The sequence below is a fragment of the Myotis brandtii genome, unplaced genomic scaffold (genome assembly GCF_000412655.1).
Source record: "Myotis brandtii unplaced genomic scaffold, ASM41265v1 scaffold381, whole genome shotgun sequence".
Classification (NCBI taxonomy): Eukaryota; Metazoa; Chordata; class Mammalia; order Chiroptera; family Vespertilionidae; genus Myotis; species Myotis brandtii.
Genome location: NW_005364633.1, coordinates 562273 through 582235, shown reverse-complemented (window position 1 = coordinate 582235; position 19963 = coordinate 562273). Strand labels below are relative to the sequence as shown.

The 19963-nt window shown below is 42.0% G+C and overlaps 1 protein-coding gene across 1 annotated transcript in view; it reads left to right on the top strand.

Moving 5' to 3' along the window:
• Window positions 1-19963, top strand: part of STAT4 (signal transducer and activator of transcription 4) — a 74848-nt gene that overhangs the window by 22565 nt on the left and 32320 nt on the right. The window contains exons 3-5 of the mRNA XM_005872450.2: window positions 15987-16085; window positions 17173-17265; window positions 18163-18241. Of these exons, the coding sequence (XP_005872512.1) occupies window positions 15987-16085; window positions 17173-17265; window positions 18163-18241 (271 nt within the window). The remainder of the gene's footprint in view (window positions 1-15986; window positions 16086-17172; window positions 17266-18162; window positions 18242-19963) is intronic.

The following is a 19963-nucleotide window of genomic DNA, read 5'->3' as shown; positions in this document are numbered from 1 at the left end:
TGCGTGTTGATGTGTCCCCTGCTCTGCCCGGTTGGAGCGTCCCCACCACCAAGTGCTTTATTTGCCAGAAAAGCACCAATGAGGCCCCAGGGTCCCAGTTCTTTTGTAATATCTGTGTTCTGGCCCGCGGATGGCTAATTATTTTGGGCTTGAGACAGGCGGATAGCAAAATAGAAACGAGGAGAGCTGGGATGCTGACACCATTTAACCTGACCCTTCCTGTGACTGATGACTCAGGCGAGGCCACAAGCCTCAGGAACAGGAAAGCAGACCAGGGTCTTTCCCCCGCAACCTCAGACCCTCTCAGGCCCCTCGGCTCAGGCCAACACCAGCTCCATCCAGAAGTCAGGGCCCGTTTGTTTTCCGTTGGTAGCCATCAGCATTTAAATATAGGATAATTAAGTGCTACATTTAGAAATCAGCCACAGTCTGAGTGTACATAAGGGGAGCTATCTCCGAAGACTGTGGCCTAGCCAGGTAATTCAGCAGCATCTGTTTATTCAGCGTTATGTTTTTGAAGACTATTTAATAATGACATGGGAAAATAATCCTGATGTGTTATTTGCTAAGTGAAAATGACTGAATACACGCCTGTATCTCAATTTTATGTTCTATTATATATAGGAAGGAAAAAATAATTTTAAAAACCTGGAAGTAAATACATGAAAAATGTTACTTATATGTAATGGGTAAATTTGGGGATAATTTTAATTTCTCACGTATACTTTTCCCATGTTTTATATATTTTATACAGTGGGTATGAATTCTGTTTGTCATCTAAAAGGCAAAGAATATTATTGCAAAGAACCCAATGTATTATAATCACCCGGGAAAAGAGTTGGTAGCTGTAAAGACCATCCCTCTTTAGAAAGAACACGTCAGCAGGGACATGGTGCATGATGTACGTGCCAGCCCCTCATGCCTTTGGCATGGGTAGGACAGCGTAAGGACTTTGACGTTTATTTTGAAATGAGAAACCACTGGAAGCTTTTGGTAAAGGAGTGACATGAATCAACTTAGCTTTTAACAGTATCACTATTTTAATTATATTAGTCCCTCGGCCTGGCCTGCGGGGATTGGGCTGAAACCGGCTCTCCGACATCCCCCGAGGAGTCCCGGATTGCGAGAGGGCGCAGGCCAGGCCGAGGGACCCCAGCAGTGCATGATCCGGGCAGGGGAGGGGCCGAGGGAGGGCTCCAGGGCGTGTCTCGCCCCCTTCCGATTGGCCGGACCCTAGCAGCAAGCTAACCTACTGGTCAGAGTGTCTGTCCCCTGATGGTCAGTGCGTGTCATAGCAACTGGTCGAACAGTCGAATGAACGGTCAGACACTTAGCATATTAGGCTTTTATTCTATAGAATGGGGATTTAAAGATGTCACATCTATATATTCAATAGAACTTGTGATAAAACTAAAACACATTGGTTAAAGCAGGTCTCCTCCTTGAAAATAATACAAGTCTGAGCTTACCTTTCCTTCTCCAACACCTGCTCCTCCACCAGCAGTTACTCTATCTCTATGCAGCTGTTGGCACGTCTCTCATGATGCTTATGGGTTTGGCAGACAGTGTCAAATTTCAGTCCAAAAGCAATAATCAGGACAAATGTATTAAAATAAGAAACAATTTCAAATAAAATATTAACACTCATGGATCAATATGCACCAAATAATATTGAATCGAAATATAAGGTAAAAATTCTAAATACAAGAAAAAAATGAGAAAAATAAAGTAGGTGTGGGGCACTTCAATACATTTTTCTCGGTTTTTGACATATCAAGTAGGAAAAACCATAAATGAACAAGATCTAAATAGTATAATTTAATGAGGTTGATTTAACCAAGAATATATCACAGCCTATTGATGGTGAAAAATAAATCTACATGTCAACAGTAGAGAATTTACTAAATACATAGGACGGCTAAAATAACCATTACACAGCTATTAAAAATGATATTGATTGTAAACATAGACTCGGAGAAAAGAAACTAAATGGGCACATCGAAATGTTAACATGGGTTATCTCCAGATCCTGTGATTATGGGTGGTTTTTATTTTCTTGGTGATGTTCGCATTTAAAATCCTTTTCAAAGGACATTTTTTGCCTCTACAGTCGGAGAAAAACATAATTGACCTTTGCTTAATGATTGTGATCTTATGACCATCTCACAGGTTTTACTGGGGAGAAAATCAAGGCTTTTATTTTTAATGTCATAGTCAGTGATGGGGGCTGGGCTAGAACCTGGATTTCTGACCTCATATCCTGAGGACTTCCCAGTGCCTGTTGGGGGATAAACCATGTCTCCACAAAGGCCTTGTTTAAATGCAGCTGGTGCGACTGGCCGGTGTAGCTCAGTGGGTAGAGCATCGGCCTGCAGGCGGAAGGGTCCAGGGTTCGATTCCGGTCAAGGGCACGTACTTGGGTTGCAGGTGCCTCCCCTCCCCGTGCAGGAGGCAACCAATCAACGTGTTTCTCTCTGTGGATATTTCTCTCTGTCTTTCCCTCTCTCTTCCATTCCCTCTAAAAATCAGTGGAAAAATATCCTCGGGTGAAGGATTAAAAATAAATAAATAAATGCAGCTGGTTCAGCATGTCAAGTGATCAAGGCCCTGAGGTAATAAAATATAGAAACTCATGCAGTTCAGTAGGGCCTGTTCACCTAAGCTGATGGGAGTTAGAGGCGGCCACATCTGATTAATTAGTTCTACATGAAGTAGGAACGGAGGGAGTGAGATAAGTACGTTTTGATGGGAGCTGGAAGTAGAACTAGTCCTGGAAGCCGGAACTGTTCACCTTTAAGGCTCTGGCACCTGAGGGACGAATTCTTCCTAGTTCGTGTGTTGTCTAGAGTGGCCATGAGAGAAGAAGTCACTAGAATATAAACATGTGAGCGAGCCCTGCGTCGTAGGCCAGCCCGAAGGCCGCTTGCAAGCCTCACCCCGGGTGTCTGCAGACCAACACTGGGATTCCGTTTCAGGACTGGCTCTGCGACCTGCCTGAGTTCCCAGTTGAGAAAATAGGTCAGTAGGGCACCACCTTCCATTGTCGATGAGCCGGCAGCCATCCCTCAGTTTCCATTGCCCGCCGTCGCTCGCTGGTATTGATACTTCACCTCAGTTCAAATAGATGTCAGACTTTTGTTCAATGGAAAGTGTACAGGGACACTTTGGGGGCTGCCTCGTAAATGTCACGTCTTCAGAGACCGGTTTTATTCTTCACGTTGGAATGTTGTTTCCACTTCTTGCTTCGGGCGCTGCAACTTTCTAATCTCTGCACAATATGTAAATTAATGTAAACGTTTTTACTGATGGAATTTTTGTTACGATGAAAATAGCTTTTTGATTTTTTTTCCGATTCCTTAATAATACATATCATTGTAAAAATTCAAACGATAATGCAAAGTCTAAGAAGAAACTAAAAATCCCCTGAAATTCCACCAAGATAAGATAACCGCCATGAACATTTTGTTCACTGTCTTTTCACACATTTACTCCATAAACACTCGTATGTAATTTATCATAAATTAGATATTACACATGCTATTTTTTTATTCCAAACTTCATTTTCCCTACCTCCCTCGGTGCCATCACCCCCAGTGACATCACCCCCAAAGATATCAGTGTTAACAACCAATGTGCACTCTTCCATTTCTATATTCGATTAGTTACATAAAATGGGAAAATGGGTGATTTATCTGCATGCGTGTTATGTGTGTTTTTGGAATTTTATAAATGGGGAAGCCAGAATTTTGTCATTTAAAAAATGAAGTTTTGTGACTCATTTCTATGCTTTTCAAATTTTACATCACGGAAGTCTCTTGATTTGAATGGTAGCAGATGGCCCATGGAGCGGATGTCACAATTTATTGAACCACTGCCCATAAACAGCATTGTACGTGCATTCTTATGGGCTAGTGCTCTTACTTTTATAGGATAGATCCTAGAAATGGACTCACTGGTCAGAGATATAAATATTTTAAGTGTTAGTAGATGTTGTCAGATCGTTTTCCAGATAGGCTGTGAAACTCGCCTCTCAGCAGCAGCGTGCACAAGGACCGCCTCCCCAGGCCCCATTAGCAGCAGCGTCCTCATTCTTTTCCATGTTTGCCCACCTGGTTGTTGGGCACTGATGCCGCTCTCTCTTTTTTCTACTTTAAATTTGCTTTCCTCTGACTGCTTGTGAGCCTGGGCACCTTTCCCTCAGGTATTGGCTGTTTGGATGTGCCCTTCTGTCCACTTTCCCATTCACTTTCTCCTATTGGGCCTTCTCATCAATTTCCAAGTATATATAAAACTATTACTTTAAACATGTCTTTCCTGCCCTAACCAGTTTGGCTCAGTGGATAGAGCGTCGACCTGCGGACTGAAGGGTCCCAGGTTCGATTCCGGTCAAGGGCACATACCTTGGTTGCGGGCACATCCCCAGTGGAGGGTGTGCAGGAGGCAGCTGATCGATGTTTCTCTCTCATCGATGTTTCTAACTCTCTATCCCTCCCCCTTTCTCTCTGTAAAAAAGCAATAAAATATATTTTTTTAAAAAATGTCTTTCCTAGTAAATACTCTTTCGTATGCATTACTGATATTTTCCTCAATCTGTGATACGTCATTTGGCTTTATGACATCTTCTTCCACACAAAAATAATTAAACGTAGTGAAAGTTCATCTTTTTTTGTATAGTTTCTGGGAATCCTGATTTGGTTTAAAGTCTCCCACTATACACATGTTTTCAGGAATGTATTGTAACCTTTAAAAAGTTTTTAAGTCTTTCATTTACATAGAATTATTTGTATAGAAATCCAGCTTTCTCTTAAGGATTGATAGATATTTATAACAGCAAGATTTTTTAGATAATCATTACCACTGAGCTGAAACACTACCTTTTCATATGTTAATTTCCCACCCCTCTCTGTTATAATCTGCTAATCTGGGTATATGTGGATGCTATTGATTATAATGTGTATTTTGAACTATATTTATGCTTTATAAACATACTGCACTGCATAGTACACTTCAGTGTCTTGTATGGTAAGTCCTCCTTCCCCAACTTACTGACAATGACTGCGGGTAACTGGTTGATAACCACACTCTGGAGTAAAATTGAATCCGGGTTTCAAGTTACTTAACATCTCTATCAGTTCCCGGTGAAATCCGTTAAAATTGAATCCGGGTTTCAAGTTACTTAACATCTCTCTCTATCAGTTCCCGGCGAAATCCGCGCTAGTATGACCTCAAGCAGTTGTGGAGACTCAGTAAAGCAAAACAAAACACAGAAAGTCTTCTACCATCAAGCACTGAAAAACCCGTTAGCCTTGATCACTTTCCTAACGGTTGTGCAGCATTTCTTCCGTATGAACTTTATTGCCTCTTTCCTTCAGCCCAAACCCTCCACAAGCAACGTTGGAGAGCCTAACTTCAATTCCACATGCATGTACTCATTTGGGGACAGTTAATATGTTTTGTGATAGTAAGTCTCACACCCTAGAATTCTATGTGATGCTTCTTCTATGTTATTTTTAAGATTTCTGCCCTCTAGGCTTTGTTTAAAGTCTTCAATAGGACCCTAGTTTAAGTCCTGTCAGACTTGTGCTTTTTCTTGTTAAATGTATTCCTAAGTTCAAAAAATTATTTTTCTTATTATTTGGTTTGCAACATTTCCCCCATTTCAAGTTCTAGATGGCCTTGGCCAGTGTAGACAAAAGCGTGTTATCTTGACAATCTAGTCCAGAATTATTTTATTATGCTCTCTTATTTTTTCTAGATATACAATTATTTCATCAATAAGAGAGATGTGTGTATACCCTCTTTACCAATATTGACTTTTTATGTTCTTGTCTAAACTCTTTAGTTATGAGGATGTATCCTTGTTACCACGATAGTGAGGGTGACTAGAGGATCCTACCAGACATAAGCCAAGGGCACAGATTCCTTCGCCGTTAGTAAAAGAGGTGTCAGCATCTACAGAAAGCGGGAGGCTCCGAGGGTCATCACCACTGGGGAGACATCCTCGCGGTCCACGTCTCCCCACGGCAGCCTCGCTGCCAATGGTGTTGGTCAGCCAGGGCCTTCGAGAAGCGAAGTTGCCGTCTCCAGGGGATTTCATTCCTTGCTGCCCTCTTCCAGCTAAGCTCCAGACTGTCTTATTCCTCCCTGACTACCAGGGACAGGGACAGATAAAGACCCCCGAAGGATTTCAGGATAGACATCTGTCCCACCACAGAGCCTGAACAATATGCTTTGTCTATATTTCTCCCAGTTAGGAGAGGATTGTTGTCATTGATCCTCTCATGTGATCATCCCACAAACATGGGTGAGATTCCTATCAGGTGACCAGTCTCTGCTTAGGAAAGATACAGTCTAGACGGGGGATGAGACATAGCACGAAATCATGGAAGCTCCATGTGAGAAGCTGCACACACAAGTAGGCGTCAAGAAGTATCAGGGGCTGGGATTTGACTCTCCTTTCAAGCGACCACGTGAGCTTGGTGTTGTGTGATGGGGGCCAGAAAAGACGTGAGGCTTCCTGGTCAGAGGCAAGGACTTGGTTATCCACAGCAAAGGCGGGCTCAGAGCTTCATGCTCATTCGCATTGGTCCCCCACTTCTCCCGCGTCCTACGCGGGGACACGGGTCTCTCATGGTCGCATGCACACTCAGTGGGTTGTGTACCAGGAGACTGACCTTGAGGGACTCACTGCTTTTAGAGCTGGGCGAAGCAAGCCTGCTCTTCAGCTGGCGGGGAGACGTGACCTCATCACTTACGGTTGCTTTCTGCAAACGCAGCCCCGAAGAACGGTCAGGCCTTGCTCTCTTGGCATGTCCATCAAGGTCATGTGCGGATACCCAGGGTCCCTGGCAGAGGGCCTCTACCAGCAGCAGATACAACTCTCAGGGGTATTAAAACCTAAGTAGTCTCTTGCCCTGGACAGTTTGGCTCAGTGGGTAGAGCGTCGGCCTGCAGACTGAAGGGTCCCAGGTTCGATTCTAGTCAAGAACACGTACTTCGGTTGCAGGCTCTTCCCCGGCCTGGGCCCTGGTCAGGGCACGTGCAGGAGGCAACCAATCGATGCGTTTCTCTCACATCAATATTTTTCTCCGTCTTTTCCTTTCTCTTCCACTCTCTCTAAAAATCAATGGGAAAATATCCTCAAGTGAGGATTAAAAAAAACCCAAAAAACCTAAGTAGTCTCAAAAAAAGTGATTTAATACTGTTGTCATTACACAGGTAATATTTTGGTTGGTTTAGCTCAAGGGTCCTCAAACTTTTTAAACAGGGGGCCAGTTCACTGTCCCTCAGACCATTGGAGGGCCAGACTATAGTTTAAAAAAAAAACTATGAACAAATTCCTATGCACACTGCACATATCTTATTTTGAAGTAAAAAAACAAAACGGGAACAAATACAATATTTGTATTTGCATGTGGCCCGCGGGCCGTAGTTTGAGGACCCCTGGTTTAGCTGCTGCTGCTTTCTGGAGGTTCCATAAGAATGGTGAGTCAATGAGCAGGTTTACCATTTCCAGGGAAAATGAAATGAAACGCAGTTGTGGCTCAAGGGCTCTGGTGAAAGAGAGAAAGAATGCATTTCTTAAAAGACAGTCATGATTTGGAAAAGCCCTAGTGTGTGGAGTGAGAGCCACCTGGGCTTGCAGAGTTCCTCCTTGACTTGCGCGTCCTGTGACTTTTCACCAAGGACACAGCCCCTGGGCTTCCTCATGGGGACCTTACAGGCTGTTGCCAGTTTTTAAAACAAAGCTTCTGAAGCACCCTGCACACCAGGGGAGTTCAGTCAATGGCAGGTGATGTCCCAACATAGAAAGCAGTGGTTCTCAACCTCCTGGCCCTTTAAATACAGTTCCTCATGTTGTGACCCAACCATAAAATTATTTTCGTTGCGACTTCATAACTGTAATGTTGCTACTGTGATGAATCGTCATGTAAATATCTGATATGCAGGATGGTCTTAGGCGACCCCTGTGAAAGGGTTGTTCGACCACCAAAGGGATCGCGACCCACAGGTTGAGAACCGCTGATATAAAGGGTAAGTAGAGTTGGCAGGCATCTACTTGGGTCTCTTCCTGTCATTGTTAATTAAGCAGTTCATCCATCTCCTCATTACAAGGCTGTGAATGCCCCGTGAGCACTGAGTCATAGTTATCATGTGACTTCACTAGGCTCCAACTCCTTTTTTCTCTCTTCACCTGGAAGACCATCTTTCAACGCCAACATCTTTAAAGACAACTCTGTGTGAATCAGAGAAAGATCTGCTGCATGTATAATTTCTCGTCTTGTTTAGTTTTAGTCATAAAAGTAACACATGCTTAATTATTGTTAAAAGTCTAACAATACCAAAGAATTGAGGTAAAAGTGTAGCTATCCATCCCACCCACCCCTTCTCCCCAAGGGTGATCACTCATGATATTGACATATCCCCGACCAGACCTTTCTCTATGCATCCAAAGTGTGGTATTGATTGTTTTTTCCCAGACACCATATGAATTATGCTCTGGTGGGTGAGAGTGCTGTATTATTATTTCTAATTGCTAGTTTGTGTGGGTTAATTTTTTATTCAAAGCAGCTTTTAATGTATGTGTGTGCCTGTGAGAGTTAGTCCTAGAGAAATGCCAGGAAAGTCCCCATTGTTTAATGCTTTGAAAACCCCAAAAACATCGTCTTGTTTTTTTCCTGGAGTTTCTTTTATATTCATGTAAATACATTTCCTGGAACACAACTCCACCTTCATTGGCTTTATAATTCGTTTTGGTCACTTCTGTGAAACGAATAGGAAGACTTTATCTTCTGTTTTTATTGATTTACCATTTATGAGCTTTAAGTTCTCCTAACGCCCCCATCAGGCAACATAGAAAACTCCTTATCCAAGCATGTCAAACTCAGAGGCTAACGTGGGCCAAATAGACAAGGCATGCGGCCCATGGGCCGTGAATTTGACATGCTTGCAGCTTATACTTATGTAAAGGTTTTACAAGTTCCGAAGCTCTTTCTCAGTTGTCTGGCCTGCCCCACAAGGACCCTGTGGTGCGTGACAGCCACTACTAGGGCAATTGAAGTGACGAAGGTTAAGAAGTGACTTGCCTAAGGTCACACAGTAACCATCACAAGCCCAATTCCCTTGATTTTACATGGCAAGCAATTCACAGAGCAATCGTCTCAGATGAGTTAAACCTATTACACATAGAACATGTCAGGAAATATACTCAGAATTTGTAGACACAGTACTTGGTACCTTTAAGAAGTATTCTCCTTTAAAAAATAAGTTAACATTAACTGTATATACCTGTAGCTAATTTTTAGCTAGCTTGTTTTAAGATCCATATAGTATTAGTAATATACATGGGGCAGGAATCATTTTTCTCCACCGAGAATGGGTACCTCACTTCTCTTTCATCACGAAAATCTTTGTGGAGCCCTATCCGGTTTGGCTCAGTGGATAGAGCGTCGGCCTGCAGACCAAAGAGTCCTGGGTTCGATTCTGGACAAGGGCGCGTAGCTTGGTTGCAGGCTCCTCCCCAGCCTGGGCCCTGGTACAGGAGGCAACTAGTCAATGTGTTTCTCTCACATCGATGTTTCTCTCTGTCTTTCTTTCCCTCTCTCTTTCCCTCTCCCTGAAAATCAGTGGGAAAATCGCCTCAGGTGAGGCTTAACAAAAGAAGAAGGAAAAGGAAAGACACCCTCTGTGGTGATGAGAGAACTTAATGCGAACTGAACCAGAGAGATAGGCCTCTCTGTTCATTTGAATGGGTTCATTGCTGGCAAAAGGAGGAGCACAAGATATGTCAGAATTGTGACTTCCGGAAGACAACTTTTAGAAGTAGGCTGGACTTTTTAGAGCAGCCTTAGGTTTACAGGAAAACTGAGTGGAAAGTCCAGAGAGTTCCCATGGCCTCCCTTGGCCTCTCCCTCCCCCTGCCAGAGAGTTGCCCTGTGGTTAATATCTTGCATTAGGTGGGACATTCGTTGATTCTCGCACTAGAATCCTGGTCCCAGGGGAGCCTTTGGAGGAGCCCAAGCTCAGCTGTGGGTACATGTTTCTTCAGAATCCACCCCCCCACCCTTGGTTGCTGTCTTTCAAGGCTCTCCTGAAACGTCCCCACTTACCTGTCCTGGGCCCCTCACTCTCCTCTGCAGGGGCGAGGCCTCTGCAGCCAGAGAACAGCACCTGGTAGCCCTTTCACAATGGCCAGGAGACCAATTAAATGTGGTCTCCCTCATGTGTCAAGTCTCCCTCATGTGTTTGCATTTTTAAAAATATATTTTTATTGATTTCAGAGAGGAAGGGAGAGGGAGAGAGAGATAGAAACATCAATGAGGAGAGAGAATCATTGATTGGATGCCTCCTGCATGCCCCCTACTGGGGATCGAGCCCACAACCCAGCATGTGCCCTTGACTGGAATTGAACCGGGACTCTTCAGTCCGCAGGCCAATGCTCTATCCCCTGAGCCAAACCAGCCAGGGCATGTGTTTGCATTTTAAAGGGGGTCCTTGGGGAAAGAACGCAAAGGAGTGACTGTCTGGTTGTGAAAATTCAGATTCTGTGCCCCTGAACAGAGAAGGGTCTTTTAAGCAAGTCTTCTCCTGTCCTTCACCTCGGACTGGGATTCCTAGGGTCATTTGGGGGCAGAGGGGAGGCAAATGAACTAGTCACTCTTTAGTGACAAGTCAAATTTAGAAGTTAGATGAAAGGGGAATTTAAATTAGAAGAACTCAAGGGAAAGCCAAGGAATTTAGCATACAGTAGCAGGAAGATTAAAACAGCGTGTTCATTGATGCCAAGATACCTCCCCTCAACACACACACACTTTAACACCTCTGAATCAAATTGCATCTTATAACCAACAGCATTTCTGAGCTGCTGTTAGCCAGTGGCAATCACAATGTCGTTGTCATTGCCTGTGATGTGAAATTGAGTCATAGCCGTTCATGTTGTCACCTCGGTTGAATTATGTGCACTGTTGCTGCAACACATGTTGAGTTTAATTGCTGTTTAACGTGTCATCAATAGAACACTGTGATTCAGGGTGGAAGCAAATAGTGATCATTTGTGCAGAATGGAATGGAAACAAACCAGCAGGGTATAAATTTGATATTCAGCAAATTATTTGTCACTAGATGGATAACCCTAAATGCCATATTTTCTTGGAAAGCAACAAAAAAGTGCTTTACAGGATGTAAGAAGCAAGAAAGATGCCCACCAGTAGAAGACGTGATATTATCTTTCATTACTGAGGTTCATGCAGAAGGATTGCCTATCATACACAAAGCAACAGTGGCAAGAGAAATTGCCAAATTTCTCACAATAGATGAACGAGATCTCAAAACAATAGGAGGCTGGAGGGAACAAATCATGTCTTGTACAGGATTATCGTTAAGATGTAGAGTATCCATTTATCAGAAACTCCCTGCTGACTTTGAACAGACTGCACTTAACTTGCAGCATGATGCCATTAAAAAAATTAGAATATTGCCCAGCCTGCGTGGCTCGGTGGTTGAGCATCAACCTATAAACCAGGAGGTCATGGTTCGATCCCCAGTCAGGGCATATGCCCGGGGTGCAGGCTTGATCCCCAGTGTAGGGTGAGCAGGAGGCAGCTGATCAATGATTCTCTCTCCTCATTGATGTTTCTCTCTCTCCCTCTCCCTTCCTCTCTGAAATCAGTAAAAATATATTTTTTAAAAGAAAAGTTTAATTCTAAATATGTGAAGTTTCATGTATATTTACCCTTTTATATGCACAATATTGAGATGTGGTTTTAAATATCTATATGTTGAAATAAAAGTATTATTTCAATACGGATAAAATAAAATTCTAAGTGATAAAAAGAATGTTGTAGTTGATCTTTTTGCTTCAGGCAAAAGGCATTATAAGAGATACAGGTCAATTTATAGCAGCAAAAGATTTGACTCATTAGTAATATATAACAAGTCTGAATGTTTTTGACAGAACCACAAGAGAAAAATCACAAAATACATTTTAGCATGCCTCTTTTAATAATTGACTAAATGAATCAAGCAAAAAATCAGCAAAGATGTAGAAATTTGAACAACAGAATTAACAAACTTGGGTTAATGACCCTATGTAAGACATTTGAACCAACAACTGCAGAATTCCCATTCTCCACAAGCTCACAGGGAACATCTATTCACAATAGGGCCGTATGCTGGGCTACAAAAATCTATACTAATAAAAGGGTAATATCCTAATTAGACAAGACATCTTCCAGACATCCTTCCGGACAAAGCCATGGTGGCAAGGGCTGAGGCAGAGGTGGTTAGGGACATCAGGCTGGCAGGCAGAGGCAGTTAGGGGCGATCATGCAAGCAGGCAGGCGAGCAGTTAGGAGCTAGCGGTCAGGCCTAAACCAGCAGTCGGACATCCCCTGAGGGGTCCCAGATTGGAGAGGGTGCAGGCCGGGCTAAGGGGTACACCCCCCCTGCATGAATTTCATGCACTGGGACTCTAGTAATTAAAATAATTCAGAACATTAATTCTGATTAGAATTTTTAAATCTATAGAAAAATCAGTTTCAGAAAAAGAATAAATAGAAAATCCCTATGTTTGGAAATTAACCAACATATTTCTAAATAAGTCTTTAGGATGAAGGTGAAATCCTGATGGAAACTAGACCATTAAAAAGGAAGAAAATTATATCAGTATTTATGCAATCTTATACTTACTATGATTTGTATATGCAAATCATACCCAAAGGAATCTACAGATAAATGTTTAGAATAAGAGATATTACAGATATATTATTAGAATGAATAAGAGTTTAGCAAAGTTGCCAAATTCAAAATCAAAGAACTTGTATGCATATATGCATAACCCATGGACACAACTGTGGTGAAGGCTTGGGGGTGGGGAGGGGGCAGGGGATGGGGAGGAGGGGGTCAATGGGGAAGGAAAGGGGATGTCTGTAATACTTTCAACAATAAAGGTACATTTTAAAAAAACAATTAGGAAAGAAAGATACCATTTACTTCATTATCAAAGCTACCAACTACATAGAAAGAAACCTGTCAAAAATGTTTTAAGATCGCTGTGGAAAATTATAGCGCTTCATAGAGACATTAAAGAAAACCTAAATAAATGAATTCGAACACAATTATAAGGATGCCAAGTCTCCCAGATGCATCTGAAGATTTATTGCCGTTCAGATTCTCAGTGTGGTTGTGTGTTTGTGTAGCTTGACAAGCCGATTCTAAAGTCTGTATGGAAATGCAAACAAAACCTATTCTACTCGCCATCAAACCTACCATAAAGCTCTAGTAATTAAGACAGTTTGCTGGTAGACAGAACCGTAAGATGAAACGGGTGTGAGCAGCAAGCCCGTCCATATATAGACATTGCTATGTGGCAGAGTTGGCCCGGCAGAGCAGTGGGGAAAGCACAGAATGTTCAATAAATATAATAGGCACTGAGTATCCACAGAGAAAAAGGTGAAAGGGACCTCTCGTTATTAACCAGCTCCATGGGAATGAAAATCAAAGGCAAAAGTATAAAGACTTAGCCCTGGCCGGCGTTGCTCAGTTGGTTGAATGTCGTTCCACGCACCCACTGAAGGGTCACCCGTTTGATTCCCGGTCAGAGCGCATAACCAGGTTGCGGGATCCCTGGTCGGGGTGTGCATGCGGGAGGCAACTGATTGATGTTTCTCTCTCACATCAATGTTTCTCTCCCTATCTTCCTCTCCTTTCCTCTCTCCCTCCCTCTCTCTCTCAAATAAATAAAAAATATTTTAAAAAATAGTATAAAGACTTAAAAAGATAAAATGGGGAGAAAAACCTCTATGACTATAAGTTAGGGAAATATGTCTTCGATCATATAAAGCACTAGCCATAAAGGGAAGAATTTGACGTCATTCAAATTAAAAACTTCTGTTTCTTGACCCTGTGAGATAGTGACAAGACAAGCCACAGGGCAGAAGGTCTGTACACAGAAACACGGACACACAGAAAGGCAGCGTCTCTCCCTCCCTCCTTCCACCCACCACATGTGGAGGGTTTGTTTTTTATTTTTGTTGTATTGTTGCTCTTTTTTTTTTTTTTGAGATGAATACATGTGGTAACTACTGAAAGGTGACATCTTTGATACTTACCAAAATAAAAAGTGCTAATTTGGTTTTGACTCTACAGTGATCAATTTTCCATAAGATGTTTTTGTCTTATACGTTAAGTGAGGGACTAAGTTAGGAGAAACGCAAAAGGGAAGTGAAAAAGTAGCCTGGTGATTCTTTGCTCTTAGAAAAGGAGGAAAGTGAGTAATTTAACCTGACAAGACCTGGGGAGAAACTGATTCTGAAAGGGAATGTAAAAGAAGTTTAGGCAGGAAAGAAAAATGAAAAAGTGTGCACCTTTTCAGAAATGTTGAAAGATAGCATCAACAAGAAAGAACTCCTGTAGCAGTGAGAAAAACCAGGGCAAAATGGTGATTCTTGGGAGGTAGATGGAAACACTAAGTGGGAAAATGAACAACAGGAACACATTAACAACATTCTAACTAGAAGGAATCTGAAGTTGTCAGCATGCAGAAATCAGAAGTTTGATGCCCCTGTGTATAAGTAGAATTGTTTTAATTTATTTACCTTATGAGTTTCTGTCAATTCATTTCCTTCCTTTTGTGGAGAGCGGGCCTAACCTGGCAGTTGGACATCCCCCGAGGGGTCCTTAGCCGCTGGGCTCGCCATCCAGAAGCCGGCTCGCTGCTCCTTAGCGCTGCCTCGGAGGCTGGAAAGGCTCCCACCACTGCCCCTGCGCTCGCCAGCCGTCAGCCTGGCTTCTGGCTGAGTGCACTGACCACCAGGGGGCAGCTCCTGTGTTGAGTGTCTGCCCCCTGGTGGTCAGTGTGCGTCAAGCGCCCGGTTGTTCCGCCGTTCAGTCGATTTGCATATTCGGGTTTTATTATATAGGATACTTTTACAAATAGAAGTGCTAATTGACATTCATCATCTAACAAAATCGTGGCCATAAAAATGTTTACAACCAATAACCTCATTTCTTTCCTAGAAAGACCCTTTGGGCCCTAGCCGGTTTGGCTCAGTGGATAGAGCGTCAGCCTGTGGACTCAAGGGTCCCAGTTTTAATTCCAGTCAAGGGCATGTACCTTGGTTGCGGGCACATCCCCAGTAGGGGGTGTGCAGGAGGCAGCTGATCGATGTTTCTCTCTTATCGATGTTTCTAAACTCTCTGTCCCTCTCCCTTCCCCTCTGTACAAAAATCAATAAAATATATTTTTAAAAAAAGAAAGAAAGACCCCTTAGTCTACTCATCTGTATAACCTACTTTTGATTAATTGCTAATTTCCCACTTTGTAGATTGTTATTTTTTTCTTTCTGTTATTGATCTTTTGGCCATTTCATGGGTAATTGGCACCTCCTTCAGAGAGGGGGGCAGAGTAAATGCATTTGTCTACATTTATTGTGCCTTCCGTTAATCCTACCTTGGAAAGAGGCTAATCATAATGAAGTGTAATGCTGTGTCTAAAATGATGGTGTTGATCAAATTAGACTTGTAAACCAAGAAAACACAGACACCAGCAGGGGCCTGGCAGGTAAGGCGAGTGGTGGACGCCAAGGCAACCGTGGTAATACATGCTCCCCTGGAGGGTTAGAGTGTTTAACTTATATAACACACCCAACTAGTCAACATGAACAGCACCAAACAGGAACCAGAGAAATGCGTTAAGCAGACCATGAAGCACATAGTTAACTAGTGAGTAGCTGTGGTTCATAATGACTAACTCTTTCACCTAAAACCTGCCCTAAGCCTAAAGTAACATGATTTTTGAAGACAGAACAATATGCCTCAAAGAAGTCTACATTCACAATATGAGTTTCTGTGGTTTTATAAGAGTTGGAACAAATCCCAAATGATTTCCATATTTATTGGGATATCATTTTTTAATTTGCAAACAGCAATGTTTCTTTATGATGCACATATTTAAGCTTTTATGTTGCTTCTGCTCCCTTTTTTTCCAGGGAAAATTTCATGGAAATCCAATGCATGTAGCTGTAGTCATTTCAAATTGCTTAAGGGAAGAGAGGAGAATATTGGCTGCTGCCAACATGCCCGTTCAGGTAAGATTTTCTGAACTTGTGATCTTGTTATCTCCTTGGGCTCAATTTTTCTGAACCGGAAATCTTTTCTTGCGAACGAGCTTCTTCTCTGTGTTAGTGGCGCCACCATCCCTCAGGCCACTTGTCATCAAGACCTAGGGTCCTTTTGAGTGAGATCCTTTTCTCTGCTTCTTTATTGAGATGATTACCAAGTTTTTCCAGCATTTGTTTGTAGAATCTTATCTATACATTATTTTCTTTCTCTACGGGTCACGCTCTGGCCCATGGTGTTACAACATTGGTTCAAGAATATAGTTAACTACTGCCCTAGCTGGTGTGGTTCAGTGGATAGAGTGTCAGCCCTTGGACTCAAGGGTCCCAGGTTAGATTCTGGTCAAAGGCATGTACCTCGGTTGCAGACTCAATCTTTGGCCCTGGTTGGGCATGTGCAGGAGGCAAACACATTTAATATCAGATTATTAGAGTGGCCAGCGCTTGGAGAAGTTGGTCAGCCTTTCTATTTAACAAAGCTAACATTTTGACATATTCTTTCGTAAACTCCCTTTGTTCCAGTGTAAAAATAATTCTCATGCTGTCAGATTCATCTGAAGTTAAGTCTAATTCTAAATTTAAGTCTAACTTAATGTAGTTTCACTATACTAATTTTTAAATTACATGTATTAGTTTTAGAGAATTTCAAAAGTAATACAGGTCTATTATAGCAAATTAAGAAAAAATTTTAACTATAAAATAATCTATAACTTTACTATTCATGGATAACAGACATAACATTTGGGGGGGTGTTCTTCCAATCACATGTACTTGAGTATACATATCTGTACATATATCCATATATTTCTAAATATACATACATATATAAGCAATAGAGATCATAAACATATGGTGTTTCATAATTTTCTCTATTTTTAACACTATGACACTACTTATATGTCATTGAATATTTTTCTACAGCATGATTTTTAACGGTTAGAGAGTATTTCATATCACATTGATCCAAACCTCAGTTCGAAGTATACTCCACACACCACATTCATCATAAACCTTGTTTTGTCAACACCATTGAAATTTCAGGACATTCTTTTCCCAGGGACCTCTGGAGAAATCCTTGCAAAGCTCTTCCGTTTCGGAAAGACAGAGGAACGTGGAGCACAAAGTGGCCGCCATTAAGAACAGCGTGCAGGTGAGTGAGCTGTGGATGCCCAGCAAGGCTGGCTCTCGTCCCCACGCAACCGGCTCTGCTCCTGGCTCCTGGGGTCCAGAGTGTGTGCGCACAGAAACACGGCGGCTTGTCAGTAAGATCAATGTCTCTCACACCCTGTGTTCCTATTAGAAAAGATGGCTTTGGGGAAAGCTTTATAACGTCAGTTACTGGAGACTGGGTCTGCCCGCCACTCTCCATCCCGGGGAGCCAGGTGGCCTGAGGCAAGTAAGTCAGCTCACAGCACCTACCTCTGCTTCCTCCTCTGTATGGGGGTCGCCGGCATAGGGCTGCTGTGAGGCTGCGGAGCTCGCACATGAAGAGCCCAGGTCCTGACACTCAATACCTGCTGTGTCTGAGCAGAAAAACAGCAGCAGGTTTAGCGAAGAGAAAAGTAAAAATCTCAGGGAGAGAACCAGGAGACACGGAGGAAGCAAAGATTTTTTTTTCTAAGACGTAGAGAGGGAAAAATGTATACTGAATTGTCATAAACTGCAGCGGGTTGGAAAGGAGACTCCCAGCAACATGATCCTTGGTACATGGAACAGAATTATATGGAACTAACGGGGGAAGGGTGCATATTCGCGGGTGGAAAAGGAGATTGGTGGCATCCTTTGACACTCACTGAGAAACAAGAGGACAAGTTTCCAGTTGGGTGGAGGCAATGGGGGAGCAAATTCAGCCTGTTTCTCCCAGTGACACTCAGCTTTCTTGGGAATGGGCTCTTTGTAGATGTAGGTTCTATACGGTTAGTCTACGATATTACCGGAAACAGGAAGAACAAAACAGTGTATTTTGAAATACAGGTGATGTTTCATTGACATGCTGAGTTATAACAACTGAGAGAACATGTGTTTGTTTTTTTCTTTTTGTAAAAAGATAACAGAACAAGACACCAAATATTTAGAAGACCTGCAAGATGAATTTGACTACAGGTATAAAACGATTCAGATGATGGGTGAGTTTCTGTTTCATCTGTAATTCTACACAGGAATGGAAAAGTCACATGACTAGGGCTTCCCCTCTACTCACAGAATTGATAAATTGGCCTCCTTCCCTAAGTGAACGGTGTTTTTTAAAGGGAAGGTTCCGTAGAGTGGTGTTTCTCTTGTTCCGTCCTTTTTCCTCCTAACCAATTCTAAGTCAGTGATAAAGCCAGTAAGAAGGCCCTTCCACGCTGGCAGGCAGCTCCAAAAACTAAGTTCCTTCTCCCATAGAAGCAAATACCATTATTACGATTAAAAAGAGTAATAATAGCTGCCTGATATGATCAGAAAATTAGTCATGTCATCCTAGGTGAATTTTTTAAAATATAAATTTTTAAAGTTATAAGGTAGAAATGTGACTCACTGTAGGAAATTTGGAAAATAGGCAAAAGCGATAAAAAAAATTAAAATCACACCAATTCCCACTGTCTACAGATAAACAGTCAAAATGGTAGTATACTTTCTTCAAGCCACTTTCCTATACGTCCAAATACATACATATCTTTTTTTTTTGCAAAATATTGAGGTAATCTTGTACATTGCTTTGTATGTTTCATTTTGAAGTTTTAAGTATTTCCTCATATCATAAAAAATCTTCAAAACATAATTTTAATAATTATATAAACATCAAACAGTAAGGATGCTGTTATTTATTTGACTAGCTCTTTGTTGTTAAACATTGAAGTTAGATGTTTTTTAAGAAATGGAAGGAAAGAATGAGACTGTTTGCTAAGATTTACAAGTAATAATGGATCATTTAAAGTGTGTTGTATTTAGTGGGACAATTAGAGAAATTCAAATTAGGTCTGGATTAGTCCATGGGATTGTATCAGTGTTCATTTATTGCCTTTGGTCATTGTACTGTGCTCACGTAAGACATTAGAGGAAGCTGGATGAAGGATATATGGGAACTCTATTATTTTGCAACACTTTTAAATTCTAAAATTATTTTAAAATAATTTAAAAACAAATTGGATCTCAATCTCTCCTTTAAAGAATCATTGTTAGCCCAGCTGGTGTTGCTCAGTGATTGAGCATTGACCTATGAACCAGGAGGTCATGGTTCGATTCCCAATCAGGACATATGCCCAGTTGCAGGCTCGATCCCTAGTAGGAGGCATGCAGGAGGCAGCTGATCAGAGTCTCTCTCATCGAGGTTTCTATCCCACTCTCCCTCTCCCTTCCTCTTTGAAATCAATAAAAATATATATTTTTAAAAATAAAACAGAGGATATTAGGAAACTAGTTTTTCCTGGCATAGGTAAGGAGTGATGTGTTCTTCTGGCATCTTCAGGATGTCTTGACTCCCATGAAGTGCTATTTAAAAGGTTTATAATTGTGTATGTCAATGTTTTCCTTCAGAAGAAATGACACAACCATGGGTTTTATCAGATTATCAAAGGGGTCCACAATCCTAAAGCAATTTAAGGGCTGAGAACTTCATCAAGCCTTACAGTTCATTGAAAGCAGCCTCATCCTAAATCTCATATGTGAACTATCAATTCTGAGAATCTATACATATAAAAGCCTAAGCGACCGTTACAACCGTTTGACCGAACGACCAGTCAACTGGTGGCTATGATGCGCACTGACTACCAAGGGGCAGACACTCAATGCAGGAGCTGGTAGTCAGTACGCTCCCACAGCCAACCTCCTTCGGCCGGCCAACCTCCTGTGGTCCCTCCCCCTGGCGA